General features: G+C 37.3%; 1 protein-coding gene across 1 annotated transcript in view; it reads left to right on the forward strand.

The window, feature by feature from the left end:
* The window catches only part of PDE3B (phosphodiesterase 3B), a 172,952-nt gene that overhangs the window by 121,213 nt on the left and 34,460 nt on the right, over nucleotides 1-17,279 (forward strand). The window contains exons 5-7 of the mRNA XM_043580732.1: nucleotides 3,626-3,732; nucleotides 14,644-14,854; nucleotides 15,412-15,488. Of these exons, the coding sequence (XP_043436667.1) occupies nucleotides 3,626-3,732; nucleotides 14,644-14,854; nucleotides 15,412-15,488 (395 nt within the window). The remainder of the gene's footprint in view (nucleotides 1-3,625; nucleotides 3,733-14,643; nucleotides 14,855-15,411; nucleotides 15,489-17,279) is intronic.

Raw genomic sequence — 17,279 nt, forward strand, 5'->3', positions numbered from 1 at the left:
TGGACAAACAGAACACATATTCAGACCTCACAGCTCCCTTCCTTTTAAAAAAAATTTTTTTTTAAGTTTATTTCTATTTGAGCACGTATGAACAGAGGAGGGGCAGACAGAGAGGGAGAGAGAAGACCCCAAGCAGGCTCCACAATGTCAGTGCAGAGCCCAACGTGGGACTCGATCTCACAAACTGTGAGATCATGACCTGAGCCAAAATCAAGAGTCAAACGCTTAACAGACTGAGCCACCCAGGTGCCCCCACAGCTCACTTTCTTTCAACAGACTTTCCCTGGGGAAAAATAGGCAAGTCATGTCCCAAAACTGCATGGACTATCAACTATAGTTACTCTACACTAAAGAGATTTGCCTTTAACCTAGTCCCCTATTCATCATTTGTCTCCATAACTTCTCTGTAATTAAATCTAATAACTTGTTAGGAACTATATTTCCTAAATAATGTACTAGGGAACCAGCTTCTCAATTCTGTGTCTCATAATTTATTAGGGATTTATACCAGTGCCTGGACCCTATTTGAACTACAGAGATTCAAGAGGGCGAATGGTCTCCCCTCACTCAGTTTCTTAATAGCTCCAAATATAGACATCATACAGCCAACAAGTTTATATAGTTGCTGCTTCTCTCTCTCTCTCTCTCTCTCTGTCTCTCTGTTTCTCTCTCTCTCTCTCTCTCACACACACACACACACACACACACACACACACACATTGATATAAATCTTACCAAGGTAATTGGCATGGGTTATCTGAAAATCAATTCTTAACATATCACTTAACTCTGTGACCATAACTTTTGGCATTCTTTTGTAATGATTCCTAAGTCTGACTTTAATCATCCTCCTACCAACTATTGATAATCTTTGGGACTCCTATCCTTCTTGTCCCCTGTTTTCTTCAGGATTGTTTTATGTAATCTCATTGGAGTGTATATTTATCTGGTTTGAGGCTAGGAATTAATGAGACAATTCTGGAAGTAGGTGAAAACTTGTAATTTGACCTGTACCTCTCAATTCTGAACAGCTAACTGAACGTATGGTATACTTCAATTATTAGAAGGCCCTGGATCAAGGTAGAAAGCTATGGAACAGTGCAGTGGGTCTGTTTTTAAAAGGAAAAAGTCCTATCTTTGTTTTGAATATTAACCAGAAAGTAAATTTCAGTAGAGCACACAAATTTTTGGTTGAATATTGCCCTGAGCGGTACTGTTACTGCCCTTTCTCAATCTCCCCAACTCCACGCATAAGCAAGGAGTACTCAAATACAAAGAATGATTGAGCATTAGCAGGGACATGAGTTTATTGGGTGGTATTATTTGAATATTGTCTCTTTTTGTGACATCATCAACAAATCATCATTACTACTGGCTTGAGAATAAAATATGATAGACTCCAACAGCTGGATGTTAATTTAAAACTCCTTACTTCTAAAACTCTAATTTTACAGATGGAGAAACACACCAAGATAGAATGAGAATTATTTTGTGGAAGGTGTGGGAAGACCTTTTAATTAAAAAACTTTTTTTAACATATATTTATTTTTGAGAGACAGAGCATGAGCGGGGGAGGGGCAGAGAGGGAGAAGGACACACAGAATCCGAAGCAGGCTCTAGGCTCTGAGCTGTCAGCACAGAGCCCAATGTGGGGCTCAAACTCATGAACCATGAGATCATGACCTGAGCCAAAGTCGGATGCTCAACCGACTGAGCCACCCAGGCGCCCCTGGGAAGACCTTTTAAAAATACAGGTAGAGGGGCACCTGATGGCTCAGTCAGTTGAGTGTCAGACTCTTGGTTCCAGCTCCGGTCATGATCTCATGGTTCGTGAGTTCAAGCCTCATGCTGGGCTCTGCACTAAGGATATGGAGCCTTCTTCAGATTCTTCGTCTCCCTCTCTCTCTGCCTCTCCCTTGCTCGCACGTGTGCTTTCTCTTTTTCTCTCAAAATAAACGTTTTTTAAAAATAGGTAGAGAGTAAATGCTTTCTCCATTTAGAGTCAAAGAAATTGGAGATTGAATTTTAGTTCTGCCACTGTGAATTTTAGCTGTATGAATTGGGGGACATTACTTAGCCTCTTCAAGCCTCAGTTTCCTTGTCTGTCATATAGGAGACTAGAAAAGATAAAGTATGTAAATGACATAAAACAATGAATGGTACATAATAAATACTCAAAATAGTGCTTTTGTTATAATTTTTGTTAATGTCAACAAGGAAGTTTTAGTGAAATGGTTCTAACTAATTTTACATGCCTTATGTTTCTATAGTACAGATTTTTTTTTCTCCCTTGGGGATATAGAAGAAACTAGATTTTAGAAAAAGGTCCAAGGAGAGGCTCAAGGCAGGAGTTGGTAAAAGAAAAAGAGTCCATCCACTCAGAGTTGGGGAGCAAAAGTGACCTGTTCTCTAAAAAATTGAGACTAGGAACCTAAAGAAAAGAGCATTCACTTATTCTGCAAATAACTGTTGAACACGTTTATCAGGCACTGTGCTATCTCCACTGTCAATGCAGAGATACGTCTTTATAGCCCCTAAAAAGAATCACAAATTAATGAGGGAAAAGAATCTGTAAGCAGTGAAATTATAATACATTGTGGATGAATTTGTAATGGAGACATGAACCAAAACCTTTAAGTCACAGAAGAAATGGGCCTTCCTGCAGTAATGGGTAGGGAGGTGCAGGAAAGATGAAGCAGTTGGGGAAGAGCTTATTGAGAACTTGGGCTGTACTAAAAAGTACCGAGTGAGAAGGAGAGAATCTAGATCTGCCCTGGAGCCTGTGTCCACGTGCCCTCACCAGGAGTTTACTGACAAAAGAAAACGGTGAATATTGAAGAAAAAGAAGGTAAAATTTATGGTGTCCTTGCTACACGCTTGGCACTGGGAAGCTTTCAAATATATTTTATTTTAAGTTGCATTTTATACATCGCATGGCTGTACTGTGTGATTGCCAACCTACATTTAATTTCTTTATAAGAGCCCTAAAACCTATAGTAAATATTTCAGTTATAGGAAATGACTGAGTTAGGGGGTAATCGATATCTGTGAAGAGAGGGAACAGAAGAGAGTGAAAACTGTATATGTTAGCCAGTGATTCTCAGTGAGGTCCCTGGACCCAGCAATGTCAGCATCATCTGTGAACTTATTAGAAATGCAGATTACTGGCCCTACGCCAGACCTACTGAATCAGAAACCCTGGAGGTAGAACTAGCAGTCTGTGTTCTAAGAAGTCCTCCAGATGATATTGATAACCTGCTTTATACCAGGGTTCAGCAAACTACAGCCTGTGGACCTAATGTGGTCCATAGCTGTTTTTGCAAATTAAATTATATTGAAACACAGTTGTATTTATTATTATCTGTGGCTGCTTTTATGCTGCAATGGCAGAGTTAAGTAGTTGCAGTGGAGACCTTGTGGCCTGCGAAGCTAAAAGTATTTATTTACTACTTGGTCCTTTATAGAAAACATTTGCTGGCTCCTGCTTTAGGCCTTTAAGCAACTAGATAGATGTCTAAATTCTGTATAAGCAGGTATTTCCTAGTTGAACTGAAGACCATGAATAAAAAAAAGAGGAAATTTCCCATGGCTTTAACATTCTTACTTTGTTATCTTTCCCTTTTAGTCAAGGATCCTATCTAAATGGACCTTTAAGTTCAAATCTACTGACAATGCCGAAGCAAAGGTCATCTTCCGTATCCCTAACTCACCATATAGGTCTAAGAAGAGCTGGTAAGAAATCATTCTTTATGATTTAAATGTGGGAGGTCTCAAAGTACATGGTACTACAGAATTTTCTCATTATACATTTAGAGCTGGTTTTGAATGCCATTTATATGTTGTAAATTAACATGACTAAGCAATTTGGATTGAGCATTAATTGACTCTTTGCTCATTCATTCATAAACACTTTTTAAACAGCCACTATATACCAGGTACTTTGTTAGGCACTAGGAATTCAGGGATAAAATATAGAACTACCTAAACTAACCTGAATAGTTGCAGATCCAGATTCACACTGAAAGACTGAGACCTGATCACAGGACTATAGAACACTTCCTCCCCTCACACCTCAGCACCATTATTAAAGACCTATTTACGGTAGCTTCTTTTACCAGGTATGTCCTGGCACTTCTTAAAATGGTAAGGCATACCAAAAGGTGAAAGACACAATTTGGATAGACAGAAATTTATCAGAATCAGATAGGGATGTTGGAATTACCAGATTAGGAATTTAAAACAACTATGATTAGTATGCCAAGGGCTCTAATTGATTAAGTAGACAACATGCAAGAATGGATGGGCAGTGTAAGCAGAGAGGTGGAAGTCCTAAAATAACAAAACAAAAATAAACGCTCTTGATAAAAAGCATTGTAACAGAAATGAAGAGTGCCTTTAACAGGCTCATCAGTAGGCTGGATGCAACTGAGGAAAGACTGTCTTAGCTTGAGCATGAGAAATCTTCAAAACTGAAAAACAAAGAGAACAAAGATTGAAAAAGCAGAATCAAATACCCAAGGACTGTGGGGCAAATACAAAAGGAATACCAGAAAGAGAAGAAAGTGAGAAGGAAGTCATACAGAGAAAGATCATATGTTTTCACTCTTATGTGGATCCTGAGAAACTTAACAGAAGACTGTGGGGGAGGGGAAGGAAAAAAAAGTTAGAGAGGGAGGGAGCCAAACCATAAGAGACTCTTAAAAACTGAGAATAAACTGAGGGTTGGTGGGGGGTGGGAGGGAGAGGGGGGTGGGTGATGGGCATTGAGGAGGGCACCTGTTGGGATGAGCACTGGGTGTTGTATGGAAACAAATTTGACAATAAATTTCATATCAAAAATTTTTTAATTAAAAAAAAAAGAGAGAAGGAATAGAAGAAATATTTGAAACAATAATGACCGAGAATCGTCTCAAATTAGTATCAGACACCAAACCATAGATCCAGGAAGCTCACAGAACACCAAACAGGATAAATACCAAAAGAACAATACCTAGGCATATTGTTTTCAAATTACAGAAATTTAAAGATGAAAAAAAAATCATTAAAGAAGCCAGAAGGAAAAAAAAAAACATCTTACATATAAAAGAACAAAATAATAATGACATGAAACTTCTCCTCAGAAACCATGTGAGTAGAATGAAACATTTAAAGTATTGTGAGGAAAAAAAAACAAAAGAACATCAACCTAGAATTCTGTACCCTTTGAAATTATCCTCCAAAAGTGAAGGAAAGTAAAGACTTTTTCAGACAAAAGTTGAGGGAACTTGTTGCCAGCAGACCTGATGTACAAGAAATGTTAAAAGAAGTTCTCTAAAGAGAAGAATAGTAGTGTAGGTCAGAAACTCAGATCTACATAAAGAAAGGAAGAGCACTGAAGAAGGCGTAAGTGAAGGTAAAATTAAAAGCTTTTATTTTTCTTTTTATTTGATCTAACAGATAGTAGTTTAGAATAATGATAGCAACAATGTATTCAATTATATGTGCATATGTGTATTTTATGTATGTGTATATATGCATATATATAAATGAATGACAGCAATGATACAAGGGACAGAGGAATTGGGGTTATTTTACTATCATAAGGTACTCATAATTATAAGGTATCTGTGAAGTGGTGTAATGTTATTTGGAAGTGAACTTGGGTTAGATGTAAAATGTATATTGCAAACTCTAGGGCAACCATTAAAAATTGAAAAAGAAGTATAACTGATATTCTGAGAAAAGAGAGAAAGTCGAATGATAAAAATTCTCAAAACCACAAAAACAGAAGAAGAGTAGAAAACAAAAATAGGAACAAAGAACAAGGACAACAAATAGAAAACAGTAATAGATATGATAGATGTTAATCCAACTGTATCAGTAATCATTCTGAACACCAGTGGTCTAAATGTACTAATTAAAACACCTATATTGTTGGGGGCGCCTGCATGGCTCAGTCGGTTAAGAGTCTGACTTCAGCTCAGGTCATGATCTCATGGTTGATGGGTTGGAGCCCCGCACTGGGGGCTGTCAGCACAGAGCCCGCTTTGGATCCTCTGCCTCCCTCTTTCTTTCTGTGCACCTCCCCCACTCACTCTCTCTCTCTCTCTCAAAAATAAATACATATAAAAAAAGATGTCTATTGTTAAAGTAGATCAAAAAACATGACCTAAATATATATTATCTATAAGAAACCCACTTTAAATGTAAAGACACATAAAAATTCAAAGTAAATGGATGGAGAAAAATACACCACATTAACACTAATCAAAAGAAAGCAGGTATAAGATATATAAATTTCGGCCAGAGCAGATTTCTAAGCAAAGAAACTTATCAGAGATAAAGAAAGGTATTACATAACAGAAGACATAAGAGCCTTTAACGTTTATGAGCCTAAGTAACAGAACAACATTTAAGAGTCATTTAAGGCACAATTAATGGTTCTGTGTAAATGAAGACTCAAAAGGGGAGGAGAGAAACAATAGGGCAGAATAATTTTCCAAAATAGTAAGGGAATTAGCAAATCCCTGAAACTTGGTGAACCCCAAGAAGATAGATAAAATCATAGGGATTTCAGGCAAACCCCCTGAATTATACAACAAGAAAAATTTCAAAAGCAACCAAGTAAAAGAGGTTATTTTTCAGGGAACAACAGTAATATTCAGTGATTCTATAATACCAAGTATGAACTCAAAGACATAGAATGGCATATTAAAAGTATTGAAAAAAAAACCAGAAAAATGCCAACCTGGAATTCTTTATCAATGAAAATATCTTTAAAAATTTTTTTAATGTTTATTTATTTTTGAGAGAGAGAGAGAGAGGGACAGAGTATGAGCTGGGGAAGGGCAGAGAGAGACACACACACACACACACACACACACAGAATCTGAAGCAGGCTCCAGGGTCCGAGTTGTTAGCACAGAGCCCAGCAAGGGGCTCAAATTCATGAACCGCAAGATCATGACCTAAACTCAAGTTGGACCCTTAACCAACTGAGCCACCCATGCGCCCCAATGAAAATACATTTTAAAAATTAAATTGAAATAATATTTTTTCATACAAACAAAAGCTGATAGAATTTATTGCTAATAGGCCTGCACTACTAAGATCCAGCAAAGATAGTAGTTTAGGTAGGAGGAAAATGATCCAGATTGAAGCACAGAATGATAGGAATGAATAAAAAGCTCTAATAAGCCTAAATTGAGTGAATATAAGTGAACGTTGGTTAAAAACAATAATAATGGACCCAGCAATTACACTACTAGGTGTATATCCAAAGGATACAGTTGTGCTGTTTTGAGGGGCACATGCACCCCAATGTTTATAGCAGCACTGTCAACAATAGTCAAAGTGTGGAAAGGGCCCAGATGTTCATTGACAGATGAATGCATAAAAAATATGTGGTGTATATACATATACATATACATATACATATACATATACATAACATGCATACATACACAATGGAATATTACTCGACAATCAAAAAGAATGAAATCTTGCCATTTGCAATACCACGAAGTAGAGGGTATTATGCTAAGTGAAACAAGTCAGTCAGAGAAAGACAAATATCAGATGATTTCACTTATATGAAGAATTTAAGATACAAAACAGATGAATATAAGGGAAAGGAAGCAAAAGAATATAAAAACGGAGACAAAACATAAGAGACTCTTAAATACAGAAAACAAACTGTGAGTGGGGGATGGGCTAAATGGGTAAGGGGCATTAAGGAGGGAACTTGTTGGGATGAGTGCTGGGTGTTATACATAAGGGATGAATCACTGGAATCTACTGAAAATATTGTTGCACTATATGCTAACTAACTTGGATGTAACTTAGAAATAACAACGACAATAATCACTTCCTTGTTGCATGCGTAATATATGAAGGAGTCAAATGTATCATAACAATGGCATATAAAGGGTGGGAGAAGGGTAAATGAATTTGTAATGTACTAGCAATGATTGAAAAGTAGTAAAAAGTTTTAAGTTTGAGAGAAACTAATACTTCAAAGACGCACATTGTAATATACAGAGTGACAATTAAAAGAATTTTTAAAAAAAGGTATAAGTAAAAAACAATCATAGGAGGTAACAGTGGCATGATTTTTTAAAAAACTTGAATAACCCAGAAGAATCCAAGAAAAGAGAAAATAAAAGAGAAAAAGAAGGAACAACTGAAAAATAAATAGCAAGATAGTGGATTAAACAGACTACATTACATTGAATATACATTTTGTCGGCAGGGGAGGAGGGATCTGCTAAAGTTGTTAAGTATATTTTAAAAATATTCAGTTTTCAACAAAAAGTGAAAATACACTCCAGTTAAAAGACAAAGATTGTCAGACAGTTAACAACACAAGACTCAAGCATATGTTCTTTACAAGACACCCAGTCTTTATATAAGGACACAGTTACTTCTGATCTCATAGCAATAATATACATGAACCAAAAAATGACAGAACTAAAGGGGGGAAATAGACAAATTTATATTAATATTTGGAGATTTTAACTCACTATTCTCATTAACTAGTAGAATAAGCAGACCAAAACGTTAGTATAGATATAAGAAAGATTAGAACACTATGAATTAACTGACCTGACTGTAAAACACTACATTCAGCCAGGATGAATATTTTTTCAAAGAATACACACAATGGGGCGCCTGGGTGGCTCAGTTGGTTGGGTGTCTGACTTCAGCTCAGGTCATGATCTCACGGTTCGTGAGTTCAAGCCCCGCATCAGGCTCTGTGCTGACAGCTCAGAGCCTGGAGCCTGTTTCAGATTCTGTTTCTCCCTCTCTCTCTGACCCTCCCCCGTTTGTGCTCTCTGTCTCAAAAATAAATAAATTTTTAAAAAAAATTACTTCAAAGAATACACACAAGATTGATAACAGTAGACCATTTGTCAGACTATGAAACAAGTCTCAATGAGTTTCAAAGTATTAATATCACATATAGAGACTCATTCAGGAATGGCAGAGAGAATATTTCTGTAAACTCACTCTCCTGCTAAAATAACAAAAATAGGGGCAAAAAAAGTGAAATTCAGGGGTACCTGGGAGGCTTAGTCATTCAAACATCCAGCTTCGGCTCAGGTCATGATCTCACGGTTCGTGAGTTTGAGCTCTGCATTGGGCTCTGTGCTGTTGGTGCAGAGCCCACTTTGGATCCTCTGTCCCCTCTTGCTCTGCACCTCCCTTGCTCGTACTCTCTGTCTCTCAAAAATGAATAAACATTAAAAAAAAAATGAAACTGAGCCATTTCAGAACTCTGGAAACTAACACAAGCCTGAGAAAAAACTAGAAGTCCTCTGTACAAGACAGACTATTGAACCCTGGTAAGACGATGGGTTCTGTGGCATTTTATTTGGGAACTATCCGTTCCCAGCTTTCTCCCTCAGTGGCATTATTGCTAAAAGCCAATAGCATTGCAGCCATCAGAGAGATCTGACCTCTTTTGAAACTCCCCCAAGAGGACAGTAAATACTTTGCCCAAACTTAATATAAACTTAAAGCTCCTTGGAAAATCTCTGTTCCTGAAGTGTTGTGGGTATTTGATTTGACTCGGAGCTCAGCTTTCTAAAAAACAAACCCTATGCCAGCCAACATTGTGACCGCCTAAGGCTGTTATTTCACTTGTGGTAAACAAGAGCTGCCTGAGAATTTAAAAGGAAATCCTGGATACTACTAGATGACCATAGGGAATTTGAAAGTGTCTGACAGATTCCTGAAGATCTCAGGATCCTGTACCAGGATGTGCGTGTGCATAGGAAAGATCTGGGAAAGGAGAACGCCCTAGTCACTTATCTGTAGCTGACCTAGAGGCTCTCACAAGTGAGATGTGAAATCTAAGGCCGTTTCATAAACTGAAGTTTGAAGGTGTATCTTTTCAAACATTCCCTCCTACAGATGACGTGTAGGCAAAACATTTAAAGAAATGTTCTGACACACCATTCGCTGACCACAAAATTATACTGACCCATGGGTGACTTGCAGGAAGTCAAGCTTAAAATATAAATCAAGAACTTAAAGGAAAAAAAAAAAAAAACCAGCAAAGAACTCAGTGGCTACACACCTCAGAGAAAACGGAATCTACATAATTAGTCCAGGAAAGTCATTCAACAATCAGAAACAAGAAAACAAACATAAATCAGCAACATAACAAACCTTGGAAGTGGGAGGGATCTGATGCCAGAACTGTTAAAATATAATGTTCAGTTTTCAACAACAAAAAAAATGAAATACACAAGCAAATTTTTGCCATGCATACAAAGCAAAACAGCCAACAGAAAATTTGCCCGACGGGGCTTGGAGTTTGGACTTAGCACACAATGACTTTAAATCTCCTATTATAAATATGTTTAAAGTTGTAGCAGAAACCATTTCAAGAGTATTTGAGTATGACAATAGTATCTCATCAGAGAAAATAGAACTAGAAATTATAAAATGAAAATATAAAATGATTTTAATAATTAAAATTGCTACTTCTACTCAATATTGGATTGGAGGTTCTAGCCATAGCAATTAGCTAAGAAGGAATAAAAGGAAGAGGTAAAAGTATATTTGCATATAACGTCATATATTTATGAAATCTGAAGAAATTCATTAAAATCTATTACAGCCAATAAAGAAGTTTATCAGTGTGTCAGGATACAAGATCTCTAGGCAGAAATCAGTTGTATTTCTGTATACTAGCAATGAACAATGCAAAGTGAAATTAAAATAATTCTATATACAGTTAGCATTAAAAAGAGTAAAATACTTTGCAACAAATTTAACAAGAGTGTAAGACCTGTACACTGAAAACTGTAAAACAATGTTAAAAGAAATTAAAAATTTTTTTTCAACGTTTATTTATTTTTGGGACAGAGAGAGACAGAGCATGAACGGGAGAGGGGCAGAGAGAGAGGGAGACACAGAATCGGAAACAGGCTCCAGGCTCCGAGCCATCAGCCCAGAGCCTGACGCGGGGCTCGAACTCACGGACCGCGAGATCGTGACCTGGCTGAAGTCGGACGCTTAACCGACTGCGCCACCCAGGCGCCCCTGTTAAAAGAAATTAAAGAAGTCTAAATAAATAAAAAAATACCCTGTGTTCATGGATCAGAAAATGTAATATTGTTATGATGGCATTTCTTTCCAAATTGTTCTAGATTTCTTGCCATCTTTGTCAAGATCTGAGCTAGCTTCTTTGCAGAAATTGACAAGCTGATCATAAAATTCATATGGAAATTCAAGGGACCCAGCATAGCTAAAACAGTTTTAATAAAAAAGAAGAAATTGGAGGACTCACACTGGCAAATTTTAAAACTTACTACCAAGCTGTAGTAATCAAGACTGGTATTGGCATAAGGATATTCCAGCTCAGTGTGATAGAATTGAGAGTCCAGAAATAAATCCTTACGTGGTCAACTGATTTTCAACAAGGGTGCCAAGATGATTCAATGGGGGAGAAATTGTGTTTTTAGCAAATCCTGGAAATAGGAGCAAGAATGAATTTGGAATTCTACCTTTTGTCATACTCAAAAATTAACCAAAATGCATCATAGACTCAACGGTAGGAGTGAAAGCCTAAAACTAGTAAGAAAACAAAAAAAAAAAGTTTGTGACTTTGGGTTTCTAAGCATTCTAAGATATGACATTCTATGCTTAGAATGCTTGGGTTTCTAAGCATTCTAAGATATGACACCGAAAGCACAGTTCATGAGTGAAAAAACCTGATAATTGGAATTCATTAAAATTGAAAACATTTGTATTTCTACAGAGACCTAAAGAAAGTGATAAGACACAGGATGGGAGGAAATATTTGCAAATCATGTATTTGATAGTGGCCTTTTATCCAGAATATACAAAGATGTCTGTAATTCAATAATAAAAAGACAAATTACCTTCTTAAAAAATGGGCAAAAATCTGAATAGATGTTTCTCCAGAGAAGATGTACAAATGGCCCATACCACATGAAAAGATATTCAGTATTAATCATTACGGAAAATGTAAATCAAAACCACAGTGACCTGTGACTTCATACCATTGTGATGTCTGTAATTACAAAGACAGATAAAAACAAGTGGTAAAAACGTTCAGAAGTGGAAACTCTGATACACTGATGGGAAAGTGAAATGCTACAGCCACTTTGGAAGACAATTTGGCCATTCAGTACTTGAATAGAGAAATAAAATTGTGCTATATTCATGCATACAGTTTGATATGGCATTGAAAATCAACCACAATAACAAGTAACTGCCTGGAAATATTATTTTAAAATATAAGCAAGGCATAGAAGCATTTATATTTATTGTCTAATTCAGTTTACAAAGTTCACAAAAGGGGCAAAAGTAATCCACATTGTCAAAAAATGCGTACATACATGGTATAAATATAAAGAAAGGCAAGAAAAACAATACCATAAAAGTCAAAATAATGATTTCCTTTAAAGAGAGGCAGGGGAGTTAGAAGGCAGGGTGGTTGATCTCTGGCCGTATTTTATGTCTTAGCTTGAGTGATGAGTAGCCCCATTGTAACTTTTCTATGTGTGTGTTATATTTCACAATAAAGAGGGTTTAAAATAAAAATGGTGGATCTATATTATAGAAAGCATTTTTTAAGGATTTCTAGGTTTGTCTGTATATCCAGTGTCTACACTAAGATTTTATACCCTTTATTCTTCTTAGCCCACTTGTCAGGATTTTGGATACTCACTAGTATAATTAGAGAAAAGAAGGCTAAAAATTGGAACCTTTGTTTCCAGTTAGTAACCAGTGATTATAATGAGCAAGACACATCTTGTCCTCAGTTTCCTCTTCTGAGACATTAAGTTGACCAGATTAAAAAAAAAAAAAAATCCCATTCAGCCCTAACATTGTATGAAATTATAGGAACCTCTAAAGAAATGAGTCTGATAGAGTAGCAGTGGCAGCCCTGGGAAAAGAGTCTGATCTCACAGTGTTAACTGTTAACACAGTTTTTTGACTTTTTTAACTGTTAAATCAAGTTTTTTAACTTTTTGGAGTCCCCTCTCCTCTCCTCCGACATATGAAGATGAAAATACTACTTAACTCACAAAGTTATTAAGATTAAATAAAACAACACATCGTATTAGGGTTCTCCAGAGAAACAGAACTAATAGGATGTGTGTGTGTATTTACATAGAGAGAGAGAGAGAGAGATGGAGAGATAGGTTTATTTTAAGGAATTGGCTTGCAAGACTGTGAGGGTTGGCAGGCTTGAGATTTACAGGGCAGGCTGTCCAGCTAGAAATTCTCGCACGAGTCGATACTGCAGTCCTGAATCTGAAGGCAGTCTTGAGGCAAACCTCTTTCCTCTTTGGAGGACCTCAGTCTTCTCTTTTAAGGCCTTCAACCAATTGGCTGAAGCCCATACACATTAGGGAGGGTGATCTGCTTTACTCAGTTTACTGATTAAAGTGTTAGTCACCTCTGAAGAATACTTTCACAGCGACAGCTAGCCTGGTGCTTGACCACACAGCTGAACACCATAGCCAAGCCAAGTTGACACATAAAATTAACCATCACACACATCTGTAAGTGTTTATACCGCTATGGTGAAACTGTCGTAGGTCCTGAATAACCATTATGTGCTGTGCTCTCTGATTCACACTTTACTTGAATCTTTATTTCCAAATGAAGTTTTAAGTCTGCCTACCTCTCTCCAGATATACCCATTTCACCTTAGTTCAAGGCACTCAGTGAAGATTTTTGGAGCAGATCAGTAGCATTAGATATGGATTTCTGAAGTACTCTGGGTTTTTTTTTTCCCCCTTATTTTAGCACTTAGCACTTGTTTGTACTCACCACTAGTCTCTAGGTTTGTAGAGTAGCAGGGATGGTAACTTCTTCTCCATTGTGAAATCCAACACATCTTCCACCATATAGTAGGCTCTCAAATATTTGTCGAATGAATGAGCTGGAAAGTTTTGGGCATATTTTTAAAAGAGATCTGCAGTTGTGTTAACATATAATTTTGTCTTCGCTCAACTTGCTTAATGCTGTTAAGAACTTTGGTTCTTCAGTAAAATCTGGTAACCATGCTTTCTTCATGTGGATGATCAAGCTGGGGGATTCAACATGTGAAAGATAAACACCAATGTGAATTAGGAAAATCTGCGCCACGCTTTGTGTACATCTTAGTTACACTCTCAATATCTGTGCCATCCTGCCACAAGGTGTTTATTTCACACTCATTCATGATGACAAACATGGTCTATATTCTGCTTAAATGCCTGGAATGTCTTGAAGATAGCTCCACGTGGAAATCTGGTTTATCATTTAATTGCAAATACTTTTCTTTAAAAAAGGGAAAATGCAGGGGCGCCTGGGTGGTTCAGTCGGTTGAGCATCTGACTTCAGCTCAGGTCATGATCTCATAGTCTGTGGGTTCGAGCCCCGCGTCAGGCTCTGTGCTGACAGCTCAGAGCCTGGAGCCTGTTTCCAATCCTGTGTCTCCCTCTCTCTCTGCCCCTCCCCCAGTCTCACTTTGTCTCACTTTGTCTCACTCTGTCTCTCAAAAATAAATAAATATTTAAAAAAAATTTTTTTAAATAAAAAAGGAAAATGTTCTTTATAAATACACATAGACAATAAACACAAACACACGCCTACATATTTATTGATCTCTTTCTTCTCTTTTGAATTTTTCAGGTGCTTTCCCCAGCCTGAGTCCTGTGAATTCTCCCAGCCATGGACCAGTCTCCGCTGGCTCTCTAATGAATCGATCACCTGTAGAATTTCCTGCCACTGCCAGTTCTCTTACTAAGCCAAGTGTTATTTTACACCGATCTCTGGGCAGTGCACCCAATTCACCAGATTTTTATCAGCATGTTAGAAATTCTGATAGCAGTTTATGTAACAGGTAAGTTTCCTAAATGTTGATTATTTCTGTCTCAAAATATAGGTTATTTTAATAAAGTATTCCTAGTTTTCTAGTTTTATGTTGTAACTAGTTGATGGATTAAGACTGTATCTTCCCTATTCATCAAGTAGTTTTTTCTTTTTAAGAAACTTTTCCTCATTTTAGTGCAATTGTTCATTTTCCAATTAAGTGATCTCTATCAAAAGTGATATATAGTAGTGTTCTATCTATCTCAAGATACCAGTAAGTTACGAGAATTCTTTTAGTATACACTACCTTAGTACCCAGTTCATACGGTGTTTGTTTTCATTTCTGCTCAGTTTTTTATCCGTGATAAGTGTTTACCTCAGACCTCAGTGGTGACTTTCAAAATATGTTAGTTTCTTCGGGGACACAAGATACCTTCCAGGATAAAGCCTATTAAGTTTATAGAGAGATTGGACTTGTATGATATTTTGCAATGGGGTTCCTGGTTAAAAGTTAAACAGATTTCAAAATTGTATTTAGGTAAAAAGTTTTGTCTCATTTATGAATGTATATTTATTTTATTCTTTAAGCTGTGGACATCAAATATTGAAATATGTTTCAACATCTGAATCCGAATCTGGTATAGACTGCCACGGTGGAAAGTCAGGTGAGATTGCAAAGGTCCTGTGTGTCTGAATTTCAGAACAGTTTCTTAGGTTGTTTTAGAAATGAATAAATGTGTGAGTTTAACTTCAGTTTATCCATCTTTAACGTTTTTTTTTTTTTTTTAATTTATTTTTGGGACAGAGAGAGACAGAGCATGAGCGGGGGAGGGGCAGAGAGAGAGGGAGACACAGAATCGGAAGCAGGCTCCAGGCTCCAAGCCATCAGCCCAGAGCCTGACGCGGGGCTCGAACTCACGGACCGCGAGATCGTGACCTGGCTGAAGTCGGACGCTTAACCGACTGCGCCACCCAGGTGCCCCAAGTTTATCCATCTTTAAAATGAAGATTATAACATTTTTATATACTTACAAGATAAGTAGAGAAGTTACTAGGAACAAGTTATAAATAACAGAGGGTAAAAGTGTTTTGAAGACTAAAATGTGCTGGGGACGTGCCTGGCTGGCTCAGTCGGAAGAGCATGCGACTCTTGATCTCAGGGTTGTGAGTTTGAGCCCCACGTTGGGTGTAGAGATTACTTAAAAATAAAATCTTAAAAAAAAAAAAAAGACTAAAGTGTGCTATACAAATGAATGCAGTCTTTTCAGTTTATGGGTAGGGTTCATAAATAGAGTAATTAATTATGATAATGTTGAACTCTAAGCCCAAAAGAGTTTTTATGACATAGAGAGGAGTTGTTTTAAAATATAGTTTATTATATCATTCTGAAACATTTTATATCCTCAAACAAGAAATACTGTTGGTGATAAAGTTATGGTGGTTTTATAATTTAAAATGTTGATGACTCAAGCATACAGTAACAGTTAACTAGGTAACTCAGACCGTCATTCCCCCTGAAAGTAGCTAGAAAAGCTGGACAAATTATTAACAACAAAAATGTGCTTAAAGCCATTGAAAACTAACAAGCTCCTCACAATTACCAGTACAAGATCTGGAGGAGGATAGAAATTCATGAAATAAGCCTAGAGTATGGGGCTATGAAAAAGGTATTTGCTCCTTCCAGAGGGTCCAGTGACTAATAGAATGAGCAGTCCTTTTGGTACCTCCATGGGACTAGAGAGCTAGATACTGGAGGTGGAGGCCTACCATGGTAGGGATAACTTGGAAAACTCTGCAGCACTGCACCCTAAGAATAAAAGTAAATCAGCAATAGATAGGCCCCCTTAGGGATTATAGGCTCATATTGATCCCCTTATGTACTATAAACTTCACCCTTTTAAAGTGTACAATTCAAGGGCGCCTGGGTGGCTCAGTCGGTTAAGCATCTGACTTTGGCTCAGGTCATGCTCTCGCAGTTTGTGGATTCGAGCCCCATGTTGGGCTCTGTGCTAACAGCTCAGAACCTGGAGCCTGCTTTAGATTCTGTGTCTCTTCTCTCTCTGCCCCTCCCTGCTTGCGTGTGATATAAGTAAGCATTAAAAAAATCAAAGTGTACAGTTCAGTAATTTTTGGTTCTGAGATTGTTTAAAACACACACACCCACCCCCCCACACACACACGCGCGCGTGCGCGCACACACACACAGAGAAGAGCAATCCTTTACAAACTCTTCCAAAAAGTAGGAGGGGAAAACTTCCCAACTCATTCTGAAGGACTAGTGATATCCTGATGTCATAACCAGACACAGGTGTCACAAACCAAAAACAAAAAAAACTACAGACCAATATCTCTTATGTGTATAAACACAAAAACCCTTAACAAAATAATGGCAAACAGAATCCAGCAACATATGAAATGGTCACACTATGACTAAGTGGTATTTATCCCAGGAATGT

This window comes from Prionailurus bengalensis, chromosome D1 (assembly GCF_016509475.1).
Source record: "Prionailurus bengalensis isolate Pbe53 chromosome D1, Fcat_Pben_1.1_paternal_pri, whole genome shotgun sequence".
Taxonomy (NCBI): Eukaryota; Metazoa; Chordata; class Mammalia; order Carnivora; family Felidae; genus Prionailurus; species Prionailurus bengalensis.